The sequence below is a fragment of the Ovis canadensis genome, chromosome 2 (genome assembly GCF_042477335.2).
Source record: "Ovis canadensis isolate MfBH-ARS-UI-01 breed Bighorn chromosome 2, ARS-UI_OviCan_v2, whole genome shotgun sequence".
Taxonomy (NCBI): domain Eukaryota; kingdom Metazoa; phylum Chordata; class Mammalia; order Artiodactyla; family Bovidae; genus Ovis; species Ovis canadensis.
In genome coordinates this window covers 37,870,442-37,886,034 of record NC_091246.1, presented here as the reverse complement: position 1 = coordinate 37,886,034, position 15,593 = coordinate 37,870,442, and the positions used below count along the sequence as shown (strand labels likewise).

Below are 15,593 nucleotides of genomic sequence, written 5' to 3'. Positions count from 1 at the left end.
TGACTGATACTTTCTGAGGCAGTCCTTGGGATGTCCTTGGGATATATGCATGTACAGTTTTACAGTGAGTTGGCAAAAAGCTGCGTATTTAGAAAAATGAACCTGAGCAATTGGGTCTGTGTAAAAGAGGTGTTCCTGTAACTATCTGTGGTAAAGATAGACTCTTTTGTTTGGCTTCCATTTTTCCAAGAAGAAAGATTTCACATTTCTTCCAAGTACCAGTAGGAGCACCCTACCTAATTCCTTTTCTCAATCTGACTTTAAAATTATGTAGAGAGAAGAAATGCCCTTTTCTCTTATTTTAATACATTTTAACCTCGTCAGGAAAATCGGTTGTCTATTGCTTCTCTGTGCCTACCAGGAAAATGTATCTTCAGATAAGCCCTGTGAAACAGATCAAATGATTTGCAAATCCAGAGAGACGGTACAGATCTTCCCATTTCAGAAAGCACATGGGTCAGTTTCGTAAGAGCTTCGTATATGACTAGATACCCTGCCCTGATGCTCAGATAGCTCGTTGGCATGGAGAGAAAGAGGAAATGTGAAATGGGTACTGCAGAGGGCCTTGAGCAAGAGGAGGGCAGTAACTGTCAGTATGAGCAGACCTGGGGGTGGGACAAGACCCGCTCAGGAGTTTCAAGAGTAACTGCTAAACTTCGGCAGAGTTTTAATCATGGAAAGCTTTTAAGGAGCTAGGTGAGTTGGATTGAGAAGCTCAAAGAAAAGCCTATAACTAGTGGTAACAGTGGATCTCATGTTTATTCAGGCCTGGCTTATCTACAGAAATCTTGTTTAGGTCCATTAGTATCTCACCCAGTAGGAAATTTCCATCCTAGTCACATAGCTTTAGTACAAAAGACTAGGTGGTATTCTGCTTTCAGGATGGTAGCCTGAGGAGCAAAAAAGCAAAGCTGGGGAAAACAATTTTTAAAAAAAGCAAGCAACCATTTAACGTCTCTGGAAACTATCCTGTACATGTAACTCCAATGAAAAAATTTATATTGAAGAAAACCTACTAAAACTGAGTTAAGAACAGCAAGAGTCTGTGTTGTCTGAATCACAACCTACTCCCTCCTTCCCTGCCCCTTCCCAAATCAGCTCAACTAAAGGATGGGTGTGCCCAAGAAACCAGGGCTTCATCCACCCTCCGTTCCCAGTCAAGGGTTACTTGCTAGGAGGAGCAGACCATCAGCATTTCTTATCCCCCCAACTCCAAGTTGAAAAGGCTAAACTTCTAGTAAGCACAACTGCCAGGTTTGGGGTTCCCTTCCTCCATACTGGGCAATGGCACCCCACTCCAGTACTCTTGCCTAGAAAATCCCATGGACGGAGGAGCCTGGTAGGCTGCAGTCCATGGGGTCGCTAAGAGTCGGGCACAACTGAGCGACTTCACTTTCACTTTCACTCCTCCATACTGGTCACACATAGATTGGAAGCCCTATTCCAGTCACAACAGGCAGGAGTACTGGGGCCTCAGTCACCATCACCCGTGTTCATTTGCAGGGCAGAGGTTTCACAGCGTGAGACACGAGCCAAGAAAACTAGAGGCTGTTGTCACACCCAGCACCCAGTGACTGAGTGACCTTTTCCAGCAGGAGAGACAGTCCGTAAGGAAAGAGAGCTCCAAAATATGCCCTAAAGGAACTGAGTTTAATTTGAAAGAGAGTGTGGAGAAGTCAGACCTAACGGCCCTTTCGCAAACAATAGTTCCTCTTAATTAAGAGCAACAAGCTCAACTATAGGCCACCTAGTTCACCAGAGAGAAGCAGGGAAGGAGATACCAAGAGGAACCATCCTGGGGTCAGAACAAACTTCATAGACTTGCCTCAAAGACTACCTCTGCCCAAATTTTATTGGATCAGACTGCTGAGCAATTTATGCCCCGGGACGCTGCAGTCAGCCAGCAATTAGTGAAGCCTCAGAACTGAATGTAATACTAAGAGAGGCGGCCAGCTTATCAGAAGGATCAGAGAAAGAGACGGTCAAAGAGAGTCCTGCTGACACCATTGTCTTCCCAAGGTGACAGTACACATGCCTAGGGTTGTGCCATCAAAAGAATGACACCAGTGTCTTTGTACTGTGATAGACATAGACTTCACTAAAATAGCCTAGTGAGCAAGCAGACAGGCTGTGAAAAGAGGACGCAGTATCCAGAGTTACTGCAAACAGCAGATTGCCAAAAATGTTCGGTTTCCAACAAAAAAATCACAAAGTATGCAAACAGAAAAAAAATCCCATGGGTAACAGAAACTTTCAGTTTTCTGTGAGAGTGATCAGTGTCAGATTTAAAGCTGTCAAGGTAGCCGTTATGAATACATTCAAAGAACTAAAGGAAACCATGCTTGAAGAGTTAAAGGAAGGTACAAAGGCAGTGTTTCATCAAACAGAGTATCAGTAAAGAGATAGATATTATAAAAATAGAACCCAAAGGAAAATCTGGAGTTGAAAAGTCCAGTAATTAAAATTAAAAATTCATCGAAGGTACTCAGCAGTAAATTTGAGCTGGCAGAAGAAAGGATCAATAAATGTGAAGATAGATCTGTGTTACAGAGATAATATAATCCCAAAAACATAGAGAAAATGAATAAAAATGAATAGTGCCTCGAAGAAACATGGGACACCTTTAAGCACATCAGGACAATGGTGAAGCACCAGGAGAGGAGAAAGGAGCAGACAGATATTCAAATGCTGGTGGGAAACTTTTCACATTTATTGAAAGACATTAATTTGCACATCCAAGAAACTCAGAAACTCCATAGGATAAATTCCAAGGCACATGGTGAAAGTGCTGAAGGCCAAAGACAAAAAGCAGGTTTGAAAGCAGCAAGAGAAAAATGACACATTACATACTAGGGAACCACTATAAGATTCACAGGTGACTGCTCATCAGAAACGGTGGAGAACACTATCACAAGAGGGAGACAGTGAGACGTCCTATTCAAAGTGCTGAAAGAAAAAAATTACCAACCAAGAGTCTTATATGCAGCAAGTCTTTCAAAAGTGAAAAAATCGAGAGTTCTCTGCTAGCAGATCTACTCCACAGTAAATACTAAAGAGAGGCCTTCAGGCTGATACATGTAAATCCACAAGGAAAAACAAAGAGTAAAGTTAATTCCATAATCATAAAAGAAGGTATAAGTGCATATTTCTTCTTTCTCAGGTGATTTTAAAAGCGATAGTATAAAATAATATATATATATAATTGTGTCATTAGGTCTATAATATACAGAAATATATCTGACAATAACAGCACAAAGGGAGTAGGTGGAATTAAGGTTGTATTGCAGTTAAAGAAGTGATATCAGATGGTAACTCAGATCTTCAGGAACAAATAAAACCGGTAACAGTAAATAAGATAAATAGAACAAATTATGTTATATACTTGCTCTCCTTTCTTTTTCAGCTTCTTTACTAGGCATAACATTATATAAAGCAATAATTTTAACATTGTACTGTTAAGTTTAGATGTAATATGTATAGCAGTAATAGCACAAAAGAGAAGAGAAAATAGAGCTATATGGGTATAAGGCTTCTATATCTCACAGGAATTAGGTTTGTACCACTGATAAGCTCTAGAGCAACCATTAAGAAGATAACTCACAATATAGTAGAAAATGCCACTATTGGGGGAAAATGTTACAGTGGAGAATATTCACTTAATGTAAAAGAAAACAATGAAGGAAGATTATATTAACAAACAAGCCATGAGACATAAAACTAAAAGTAAAATGGCAGATATATATCCAGCTATATCAATAATAACATTTCGGTAAATGGATTAAGCAATTAGATAAAAAGACATTATCAAAATGAATTTTAAAAAGAAGCAACTATAATGCCATCTTCAGGAAACAGACTTCAGAGTCAGAGATACAGTTAGGCTGAAGGTAAAGGGATGGAAAAAAAGCATCATGTAAACAGCAGCCATGGAGAGAGACTATGGGTGATCCCTGGGGAGTCCACGAAACAGGACTTGTTCTGAAGCCTAGCTTAACAGAACAAGTGGCAGGCCGCCTATCACCATTCATTCATAGAACTTAGTCAGTGAGGTTATGGATTATGGTTTCTGGTTATTTATGATCCCTAGATGATTTTGACTCCCTAGAGTCAAGAGTACTTCAGCAAGTCACCCATGGCTACAATTTTAAGGAGATCCAAGTCTAATTTGGAGACTTGAGGTCTCAATAAAGAGTCAGAAGATCTCTTCTTTGACATACACAGAGTACCTTGTGCCCCAAAGCATATTCCTGTGACTAATGCTGGGGCCTTTCCTTGCTGGAAAAGGCCCAGCTGGCCAGACGGGGGGAAGATAAGGCGAGAAACATTACCAGCATCCATCTTCCCTCAGCTCTGGTGATGGAGTTACAGGGCACAGAGGTGGAGAACCATTGTGGCTAGTGAATTTGGGAATCTGAAAATGAGCAGTTGCAATTTTCATCCCCAGCTCTTTTCATTTTTATTAAAGATTTCATTCATACCTGTGAAAAGCTCTGTCATGAAGGAGACTGTGGACCATGCTCTCGCACATCAGTTATTTCCTGCAGATGCTCTTTCAGAACAAAGGTAAATCCTACACAATGCTAGAGTTGTTGCCACCAGTGCTTTTTATTAATCAGTTGGTGATGATGGGAGGGAAGGAATCAAAATAACCTCAGGCTTATTCCTGTTACACTGTTTTTGATTCATTCAATCCAACCAGTATATACCCACATCTACTATGGATCAGTTGTAGAATACGGATGAAGGGGTCCAGCGTGCAAGACTCAGAGGCCACTGATAGGCTTAGGGCCCATATACAAGTAGCTCGACTGAATACGAGTGTGACAGTACTAGATGCCAGAAGAGAAGAGCAGTAGCACCACTGCGAGCAGTCAGCTCACGGAGAAGTTAGAGGGGACACAGTCCACAAGATCTCCCTCACTTCTGACTCACTGCAGGAGTGTAGACAGTTGCCAAATGAGTCCACATGACCACCTTCACCTCTGATACCGGCTGCAGTCCAGTGGTCCCCAAGGCTACCCTCAAGGTTTATTTGCTGCAAGAACTCACAGAACTCATTGAAAACTGGTATATGCTTGATTACAGTTTACTACAGGGAAAGAATACAGATTAACATCAATCAAAGGAAGAAGTATGTAGGGCTGAATGCAAGACAGCACCAAATATGAAGCTTCCAGTTGTCCTCTCCCTGTGGAGTTGGAACAGTGTTACTTTGTCACCACCAGTGTGTGGCTGTATGTGTGGAGTATTGCCAACCAAGGAAGCTCACCCACCCAAGCATGGGTGTTCAGTTTTTATTGGGGCTCCATCGTGTAGGTATGGTTGACCGTCCATGTAGCTAGTTTCAGCCTCCAGTCCCTCCAGAAGTCTGCTAACACTGTGTGGCCCAAAGCCTACACCTGAAACCACATCATTGGTCTTATGGTATGGCCAGCCTGCACCCTAACTCATATCAGACTTTGTGGTGACCCAAGGCCCCAGGCAAACAGTGAGACTCCTGTCAAGCATGATATTCCAAGATTATCTCCCAGAAGCCAGTAGCAAAAGCCAAACCTCTCTTCAGGTAAAGTTAATTCTTCACCATACAACTGTTTTGTCAGTTTCTGCTTTCTGCCTGGGGCAACCTTGATTGGACCATGTGTTATAAAAAAGTCATCTTACCGTTTTGGAATTGATGCACATTTCTGTTTCTGTAACCAGAAGAGGCAGGAAACTTTGCTGTGGAAGTCTTTGGGTACTTTTACTCATGGAACATACTGAGTGTTGATCTGCCTGGCTCTCTGACATACTTCTGGTCATTTCAGTGCATAATTAGCACCTGTCCCAGCAGAGCACAGGCTGGAGTAGAGACAGAATTCTGAGTCATTGATACTATTTGTTAAATACAGCCCACGGTCTGGATAGCAGCTGACTTGCAAATTGATTCTGAGGATATTGTCCATAAATTAGGAGCTAGCTTAATAGATAAGTTTCCGAATTAAAGGAAAGAATGTCAGAGTAATTAGTGCCATTTACATGAGACTAAAGTTGTGTGAAGATGCATGGGGTTTTTTTCTGAATGAAATCATATAATACGTAGGATAGTAAAGATATGTTGAATGTCAGGTACAGGACCACTTTATGCTTTGTAGATACCAGCTTGAAGGCTGTGAGATACTTTGATTTAGGAATCAAACATTTACTAATGTCTTGAGGTGCTCTTTGTGACCAAGAATTACAAACAGGATGCGGATACACGACCTAGACATGACTCCTGCCAGTTTGCTTTTTTCCCAGCAATCTCTTTCTCTGTCTGTGTGCTTTTTAGCTTCTCATTCACTCTGTGACCTCACTCCCTCGAATAGTGGACCCCGTGGCAGTGAGTGTACTTTTGAAAGTTATGTGTAAATTAAATTTTTGCAAATAAAAGTCTTATTTTAAAATTGCTGGAGGAGCTCATCTGTTAAACAGTTTGACAAAGTGAAAGATCTCTTTGAAACACTAATAATCACCTCATTATTCAGCCAGATTTTTCCTGAAGTGTCCTTTGTAATGGAATGGGCTTTTCCATGGAAGTGAGTTTTCTAGGTAAATAAAAACTTAATTTCTTAAAGCTTCAAAGGTTGTTCTCTTTTAACCCCTTTGGTAGGAGTCTTTAAGAAATGTATGCTGTATCTTACTACCTCTTAACAAAGAATGCTGTGTTTACGTTTTTATTGAAATTCATACATATTATAGGGAATTATGGGAGCTCTGCTTTGCCCACAGGTGTAGATACCGCTCCAGCATATCATTTCTTTTTTTCTCTCAGCTCTAAAGAGCCTCATATCTTGCGGCGGCTAGCACCTGTCAGGGAGAATCCCTTCCCATTCCCTGGAATGAATGAGCTCTGGCAGCTGCTGGGGTCTCAGGGTGGGGGCTACCTCTGGCCAGGGTCATCGCGCACCAGCACAGACTCCTAGGCTGGCTTCACCAAAATTGTTACCAAACACAAATTCACGTACCTGAGGCACACTGAGACCAAACAAATGAAACTTTGCAGTATGGAGCAGAGGGAGGTTTATTGTAGGGTCAAGCAAGAAGGATGGCCTGTGCTCAAAAATCTCCCAACTCCTAGCGTGTCATTTCTTAACGTTTTTCGGTGTTCATGTTAACTAAAAGCAATCGCTCAAGCAGTTTCCTGAGTCATCTTTGCTTTATATCTCTAGAGAGCGTATGAGGAGTTTCTTTTTATCTTAGAACCCAGCCAACTCACTAATTTACTGGAAACGTTTTTCTAGCCAAGAAGCTTCAGTTTCTTAGACAGCTTTATGTCTGTTATCAACTCTAGCAGCTGCTCCTTTTCTTCGAGGTCATTTTCACAAAGAAGAAATGTTTTTATCGTGTAACTCATTTCTGGGTATATTGCAGCCTGTCCGTGACATCAAAGCCCAAATTTGGACAGAGATGCTTGGCAGCCAGCCAGACACCCTCTCTCCCAAGTGACTGACTCGCTCGTCACACAGCAGCCTCACCATGCATGTTATTCAGGAACGTGCATCAGTAAAATTACATGTGATAGACTTTTGAGGCTGTTCACACATAATTCAAACCAGGGTAATAAAATTTTGAATGGCCAAGGAGTTCTGCATCCCACTTTGTTACAGTTCAGCAGCATTGCTGTGGTACTCCTGAGTGTGTAGAGCTGTTTGCCCCTGCATCATATGGTACTGATGGTTACATATTTTCAATCCTTATATCTTCTTTTTCTGTCAATACCCTTGCCAGACAGTTATTTCTCTTTGCTCTGCATACCCTTAGTAGTTTTTGTTTCCATTCAGATTTTATAATATGTAATCTACTTGTGAGTTTGGAGGTCAGACCACAAAGAGTTTTACAATTATATTTTCATGAAAAGTTGTTAGACCTGGGGACCTGTTGTGAGTAAAGAATGCAGGGACTGGGCTGACCCAGCTCCAGATAGTGACTGCCAGAGAGGTCCTGGGTATTTGGGATATGCATGTTAGATTCAGCATTGTACTGCAGTTGTGTTGTTTTGTTTATTCCTAAAATAGTTACTATTCCCTTTTCTTTTTCTGTAGGAGCTTCCATGTACCAGTCTCAAAAGTGAAGGTATGACTGGGAAGGGGTGTGATGGAACTTCTTGGGGTGAAGGTAATTTTTGCATCTTGACAGGGAGATGGGTTATGTGTTTGTTAGAATTCAGTGAAGGTACTTTGTACATGTATGTAACTTGTTGTTATTGTTGTTGTTTAGTCACTAAATCCTGTGGGACTCTTTGCAACTCCATGGACTATAGCCCACCAGGCTTCTCTGTCCATGGGATTTCCCAGGCAAGAATACTGGGTTGAGTTGCCATTTCTTTCTCTAAGAGATCTTCCCAGCCCAGGGATCAAACCTGCATCTCCTGCTTGGCAGGGACATATCCTTACCACTGAGCCACCAGGGAAGCCTGTAGAACTTATCTCAAAAAAAAACCAACAACAAACAAACATGAGCTCTAGTTAAAGAAATGCTATAAAATATAAGGGAAATATATTCATGTATGTAGCTTGCTTTGAAAAACATCCAAAATTAAGATAAACTGATAGTTGAATAGAAGAATAAATGTAGAAAACTACGTGTAACTACTGGTAGAATCTAGGTAATAATCATATATATATAGGTGTTCACTATAAATTTGTTTCAACTTTCTTATATGTTTGAAAGTTTTCATAATAAAATGTTGGTATAGGAAGAGAAGGTAAATAGCACCTAATGAACCAAGCTTTGTAAAAGCTGACTCTGATGCTTGATCTTCTTGTGGTTTGATAGGCCTGTTGGATACTTAGAACAGGGTGACTCAGCCAGCAGCCTTCTCAACCTTCAGACCTAGAATATTGTTTCTTCCTTTGTCTTTGATCCTGTTATTCCACTTTATTATGGTTCTACCCTTGTTTTACTAACCATCATGTAATTTTTGTTTAAACCACCTTAGAACTGTTTTGGAAGTGATAGAAGATAAACTTACACAAAATAAAAGCTCTTTTTCTGGTCAAGAAGAAAGCTGTACTGGTTAGGGTGCTCCTGGCTATAGGTATCATAAAACCCAAGGAAAAATGACTTTAGCTCTAAGGAGGTTTTACTGTTTCTCGTAATAGGAAGTGTGGAGGCAGAACAAGTCCAAGGTTGGTTAATTCCAAACCCAGTGATTCTAGGACTCTAGTTCAGCTTCCTGTGATTTTCTTGGTTTTCCCCTCATAGATATAAGTGAGCTACAGCAATTTCACACATTGTGTCCTCTCCCAATGCATCTAAAGGAAAGAAAGAGAGATTCTTAACCTTCTTTTCATTCTTGAGAGCAAAGAAGACAGCCCCGAAAGACCCTCAGTGTACTTTATCACATGTTTCTGCCTAAACCCTTCTGTCACAAAGGGAATAGAATTACCATGATAGGCTAGACTCTTCAGTATAATAGAGGAACACATAGGTGCCTAGTTTCTAAACAAAATTAAGTATCTGTTAGCCTGGAGAAGGTGGACAAGGCTGAATATCTGCCTCAAATATCTGAATACTTGAAGTAACCAAAAGTAACTTCCTCAAAACCACAGTCAAAATTTTGGTGATTAAAAGGCATAATTTGAAAACTTACTGTATTAGTACACTTTTTAGTAATTTAAAATATTTAATAAGATGTTAAATATATGAAGAAGGAATACACCCTCACCCCCATTTTCCCCTCCTAGTTCTACTCCCCTAATAAAACTACCTCATTAATTTGTCAAGGATGGGTTCAGATCTTTTCTATATTCATACCAATGTATACATGCGTTGGTATGGTTTTATTTTTCCCCTAAACTTAAGTTCTTAGTAAACATACTGTCTGGAACTTGCTCTTTTCCCCCTCCGCAATATATCAAAGATACTCTTCCATGTCAGTATGTATAGCTCTCCCTCTTGAGGGCATTCTCTATGTGGATATGCCATTTAAACAGTTGAGCGCCTGCACCTCCTTTATTAAGATAAAATTCACAAAGCATACAGTGAAACATTTTAAAGTGTATTATACAATTCAGTGGCATTTAGTGCCTTCACAGTGTTGTAAAACCATCAACTCTATCAATTCTAGTGTGTTCAGTATCCCAAACGGAAACCCTTGATTTTCACTCCCCCTTACCCCAACCCCAGCTCCAGGCAATTGCTAATCTGCTTCCTGTCTCTGGATTTAATTCTGAATTTTTGAAATAATATGTAACCTTTACATGTTCTCTCTAGCTTCTTTCGCTTAGCATGTTTTTTAGGTTCATCTGCCTTGTAGCACATATCAATACTTCATTCCTCTTTATGACTGAATAATATTCTGTTGTATGTATATACCATAGTTTGTTTATCCATTCATCTGTTAATGGATGCTTAATTTTGTTTCCTTCTTTTGAGTATTGCAACTAGTACTATGCACATTTGTACATATACTTTTATTTGAGTTGTTACTGTTGTTCAGTCACTAAGTCTTTGCGACCTCATGGACTGTAGCACGCCAGGCTCCTCTGTCCTCCACTCTCTCCCAGAGTTTGCTCAAATTCATGTTCATTGAGTCGGTGATGCTACCTAACCATCTGTTTCTCTGCTGCCCCCTTTACTTGAGTACCTGTTGTAAATTCTTTTGGGTATGTACCTGGGAGTGGAATTGCTGGGTTAAATGTTGATTGGAGGTAGAATTTTTAAAAGAACTGCCATCACACTGTTTCACATTCCCACCAGTAATGTGTGAGGGTTTGTTTCTCCACATCCTCTCCAACACTTGGTATTTTCTGTTTTTTGTTTTTTTTTTTTTACTATTATTATTATTACTGTTACTGTCGTCATAAGTGGGTATGAAATGATAAATCATTGAGGTTCTGATTTGCATTCCCTAATAGCTAATGATGTTGGACATCATTTCATGTATTTGGCCACTGGTATATCTTCTTTGGAAAAGTATGTTCCTTTATTCCCTGTTTTTATTGAGTTGTCTTTTTGTTATTCACTTGAAAGAGTTCTTGATACATTTTGGACCCTAGACCCTTGTGAGATAACTGATTTGCAAATATTTTTTCCCATTATGTTGTTGTCTTTCCTTGATGGTGTCCTTTGATGCACAGTAGCTTTTAATTTTGGTCAAGTTTAATTTATTTTTCTTTTGTTGCTTGTGCTTTTGGTGTCCTAGCTACTTTCAGAAGTGTATCTGTAGGGAGGACTCCTTAAAGTGGAATTACCACTTAAATTTTTTTTTGGCTGCACCCAGCAGCCCGTGGGATCTGACCAGAAATTGAACCTGTGGCCCCTGCAGTGGAAGACAGAGTCTTAACCACTGGACCAGCAGGGAAGTCCCACCATTTAAATTTTTGCTAGATACATATGTAGTCCAAAAGTTTATCCTCCCATCCACTGCATGTACCTTTTCTCTACACCTTCACCCAGTCTTCCTATTTCCTTTTTTTCTTCCAATTTTATTAAGATATAATTGACATATAGCACTCTATAAATTTTAAGTATACAGCACAATAATTTGACTTACATACATCATGAAGTGATTATTATAATAAGTTTAATGAATATCCATCATCTCATAGTTGCAAAATGAAAGAAATAGAGAACATTTTTTGTCTATGATGAATAGAACTCTTAGGATTTACTCTTTAACAACTTTCGTATATAATATACAGCAGTGTTAATTCTGTTTATCATGTTGTACATCACATCCCTAATGTATCTTGTAACTGGCAGTTTGTACCTTTTGACTCCCTTCATCCAATTCCGCCTCCCTCACCTCCTGCTTCTGATAACCACTAATAGGATCTTCTTTATGAGTTTGTTTTTGAAATATAATTTACCTACAACACTATATTAGTGCCCATTACACACAACGTAGTGTTTTTTTCTATACGTTTCAAAATGATTGCCACAATAAGTTTAGTTTCAGTGTGCCCCCATACAAAGATATTACTTAGTTACTGACTGTGTTCCCTGCACTATACATTTAATACCCGTGAATCATTGGTTTTGAAACTGGAAGTTTCTCTTAACCTCACTCACCTGGTTTCTTTCTTCCCCCTACCCCTCTCTCGCCACCATCTGCTTTCTCTCTGTATCTAGACTATTCCTGTTTTGTTATGTTTGTCCATTAGTTTCCACATATAAGTGAAATCATACAGTATTTGTCTTATTTCACTTAGTATAGCTATGTTCTAGAATCATCCATGTTGTCAAAAATGGCAAGATTTTTTTAATGACTGAGTAATATTCCACTGCATATATTCCATATCTTCTTTATCCATTCATCTATCAATGGACACTTGAATAGTCTTCCTGTTTTCTATTTTTTTGACTGACAAGTGAAAAATTATCTTTTTTAAATATGCACTTTCACCATAACTAATTTGCTTACATTGTTACATTTGTATTTCTTCAGCTTGTAGTCACACAGGTACTTGTTGAATGAATGTTCATATCCTTTGACTTTTTTTTCTTCTTAATTGTTCATAGCAGATGCTACATTTATGTGCGACAAGAGGTGTAACAAGAAACGGTTATGTGGACGGCATAAATGTAATGAGATATGCTGTGTGGTAAGTGGATCGATCATTAGGTACAGTCAGATTGCATTCATCTAGGGACTGGGCTTCTGGAAGCCTCAGCCGTCTAAGAATGCAGCCCAGATTTGGAAATCACTGGGAGAGGCCCCTGAGCAGCAGTCAGAATGCTGCCAGAGAGACAGGCTGGGCCTTTTTGGTTCTCAGCCAGGTCAGGAAGTCGGCCTGTGGCACCATGGAGGAAGAAGAAAGAGGGCCTCAGGCCCCAGAGCCCAAGACCGCTGGATGAGTGTGTAGGCATCTGCTAGAGACTGTGTACTGCTGCCGCACACAGACTCGCCTGGTCTTAGCAACTCAGGATTCAAGTTTTGTATATTCCTTGGGTCAGATCAGTGGGCACAATGAGAGTGGCAGTTTTTAAAGGAACAAGTTTCAGTTATCTGAAATATTCACGTCTGTGCAACTAAATAGAGGAAGCATTACCTGGCAGTGGGTGCTGTGTTATTTTGGGTGTGTGAACAAGGTAACACAGTATACTAATAGTAAAGTACATATATACACACATATGTATATATATGTAATACTTAATTGTTATTTTTGGCATTTATATTGACAGTGTGAAGAGTGATAAAGACCTATTTATAAGCCAGTGTTTGAAAGTTTAAAGACTTCTTATTGAATACTTCAGGCATATATAAAAACTGAGAGAAGTATGTGTCATATATGCCCAACATTTGTCTTCAGTAGTGATCCGCTTATGACTAATCTTGTTTCATCCACATCCCCACCTACTACCCCTCCCCTGATTATTTTGAAGCTAATTGCAGACCTCATGCAATCTGTAATTGTGGAGAGCTTCTTTGTTAATCTTGTTGATGGAAAATATAAAATGGAGATAATTTTGTAAGCAAATATAAATAAATCTCTTAGGAATTCCCTGACAGTCTAGTGGTTAGGACTCCACTTCAGGGGGCACAGGTTCTATCCCTGGTCGAGGAACTAAGATTCCAGCATGCAAAAAATTATATATGTATAAACCTCTCTTCCTAGGATAAGGAGCACAAGTGTCCTTTGATTTGTGGGAGGAAACTCCGCTGTGGCCTTCATAGATGTGAAGAACCTTGTCATCGTGGAAACTGCCAGACGTGCTGGCAAGCTAGTGAGTGTCTTCACTGTATACTTTATCATAAGAGTTTTCTAGATAGTCAGGCATGATAGATCCTGGGCAGTTGACTTTCTTAGATTCCTGAATTAATAAGCCTTAGTATTTCAGGACCTTGGTTTTTTTTAAAAAGGAGTATTAAATCTTTTATTGATTGCTCATGATAATGGATGATACACAAGCTTCATTCCCATCTAGAACTATCTGGTGCTATCTAATTCAGTTTAGACATATTACATTGGCTGTGCCAACAATCATATTAATAACAAAAAAATTCCGTTACTAACTCCAGGTCACAAAACAGTAACTGTCAGCTCACCTACACCAACGTTTCTGAAGATAATGGCTTCTCCACCCAAGCCAGTTGCAAATAGATTTCTAATGAAACCTGGCATCACCCTAAAGGAATTCTAACTTCACGCTGTTTGGGAACTTTACCAAAATGGCTTCAGAATAGACTAACTTTACACACAGCATATTTTTTAAAAAGACATTTATTCAGCATCACAATCAGACTGTTATATTTAGCAATCAACAGCATGGGTGCAAAAAAAAAAAATCTGCATTAAAATCCTTTGTTGGGGAAAACAAATCTTTTGTTGGGATGCTTTACAGTTTCCACAGAACAGAAACTAAAATAACCTGTTATACAATTAGTCACAAATACAGTCCTTAGGGGTTTTTGCCCATATACATGAGTAGCATCTAAAACATGTTTTCTTTGTTGCAGCTAGGCCCTGTCACCACTGTGCGTGGCTGAGCTCACAAACCTGTTGTAACTTGTAGCTTTCCTCTCACTTCTTTGGCTCTGGCTCTCCTCCCCTGCTAAGGTTTGTTTCCTGGCAGTAATTAAAACCTCCTGCCACTGTTATAGCTCCTGCTGCTGTTGAAACCGTGGTTTCATGGTTTGGCTAAGTATTGACTGCCACCACCATAGGGGCCAGAACTTCTGCCTCCAAAGTTTCCTTTTCTCATGGGTCCAAACTTTGAAGATTGAACCTTGTAATTGCCCAAATCGCTGTAGCCTCTACCGCCTCCAGAATTGCTTCCGTCATTATCAAATCTATTATAGCCATCCGCACTGCCACCATATCCACCACCGACACAGTTGCCACCAAAGCCACCTCCGCCACTAAAGTTTTCTCCATGACCAGAGTTGTTCCCACCAAAACTGCCCCCAAAACCACCACCAAAGGCTCCAGAACCACATCAACCTTTGACTGGATGAGACGCTAGCCATCTCTTGCTTAGATAGGGCTTTCCATACTTCACAGATGTGACCATTCACAGTGTAGTATTTCTCAATGACTGTCTTGTCTACAGAGTCATGGTTATCAAAGGTTATAAAAGCAAAGCCTCTCTTTTTGCCACTGCCTCGGTCAGTCATGATTTCAGTCACTTCAGTTTTCCCATACTGTTCAAAATAATCTCTCAGGTGATGTTCTTCAGTGTCTTCTTCAGTGCCACCAACAAAAATCTTTTTCACAGTTGAGTGGGCGCCAGGTCTTTGAGAATCCTCTCTCAAGACGGCCCTCTTGGGTTCCACAGCTCACCCACCCACCTTGTGCAGCCTTGCACTCATGGCTGCACCACCCCCTCCACAGGCAAATGTGACAAACCAAAGCCTCTGGAGTGCTTGGTATTTGGATCCCTCATTACCACACAGTCTGTGAGCGTTCCCTGTTGCTCAGAATGGCTCCTCAGTCATTGGTTGTTTCAAAGCTCAAACCAGCTGCTCAGGCTCTTTGGGAGACTCTGACTGAGAGTGATGGCAGTAGAAGGGGAGACTTCAGTAGTGCTGACTCGTGGAATCTATGGGCAGAAAAGCTATTGAGACTTCAAAACAAGTAATTGCTCGGTTGTCCCTTAATCTTGGGTTGTAGGCAGTGATTCTAAGATGG

The 15,593-nt window shown here is 40.2% G+C and overlaps 1 protein-coding gene across 7 annotated transcripts in view; it reads left to right on the top strand.

Annotated features, from left to right (window-relative positions):
- Positions 1 to 15,593, top strand: part of NFX1 (nuclear transcription factor, X-box binding 1) — a 63,776-nt gene that overhangs the window by 28,223 nt on the left and 19,960 nt on the right. For 2 of the 7 annotated variants that reach the window (XM_069575900.1, XM_069575895.1), the window contains 4 exons: positions 4,466 to 4,563; positions 8,061 to 8,091; positions 12,484 to 12,566; positions 13,581 to 13,689. In XM_069575900.1, the coding sequence (XP_069432001.1) occupies positions 4,466 to 4,563; positions 8,061 to 8,091; positions 12,484 to 12,566; positions 13,581 to 13,689 (321 nt within the window). Of the gene's footprint in view, positions 1 to 4,465; positions 4,564 to 8,060; positions 8,134 to 12,483; positions 12,567 to 13,580; positions 13,690 to 15,593 lie in introns of all 7 variants that reach the window. The other 5 variants (XM_069575901.1, XM_069575896.1, XM_069575894.1 and 2 more) reach the window with 3 other exon arrangements.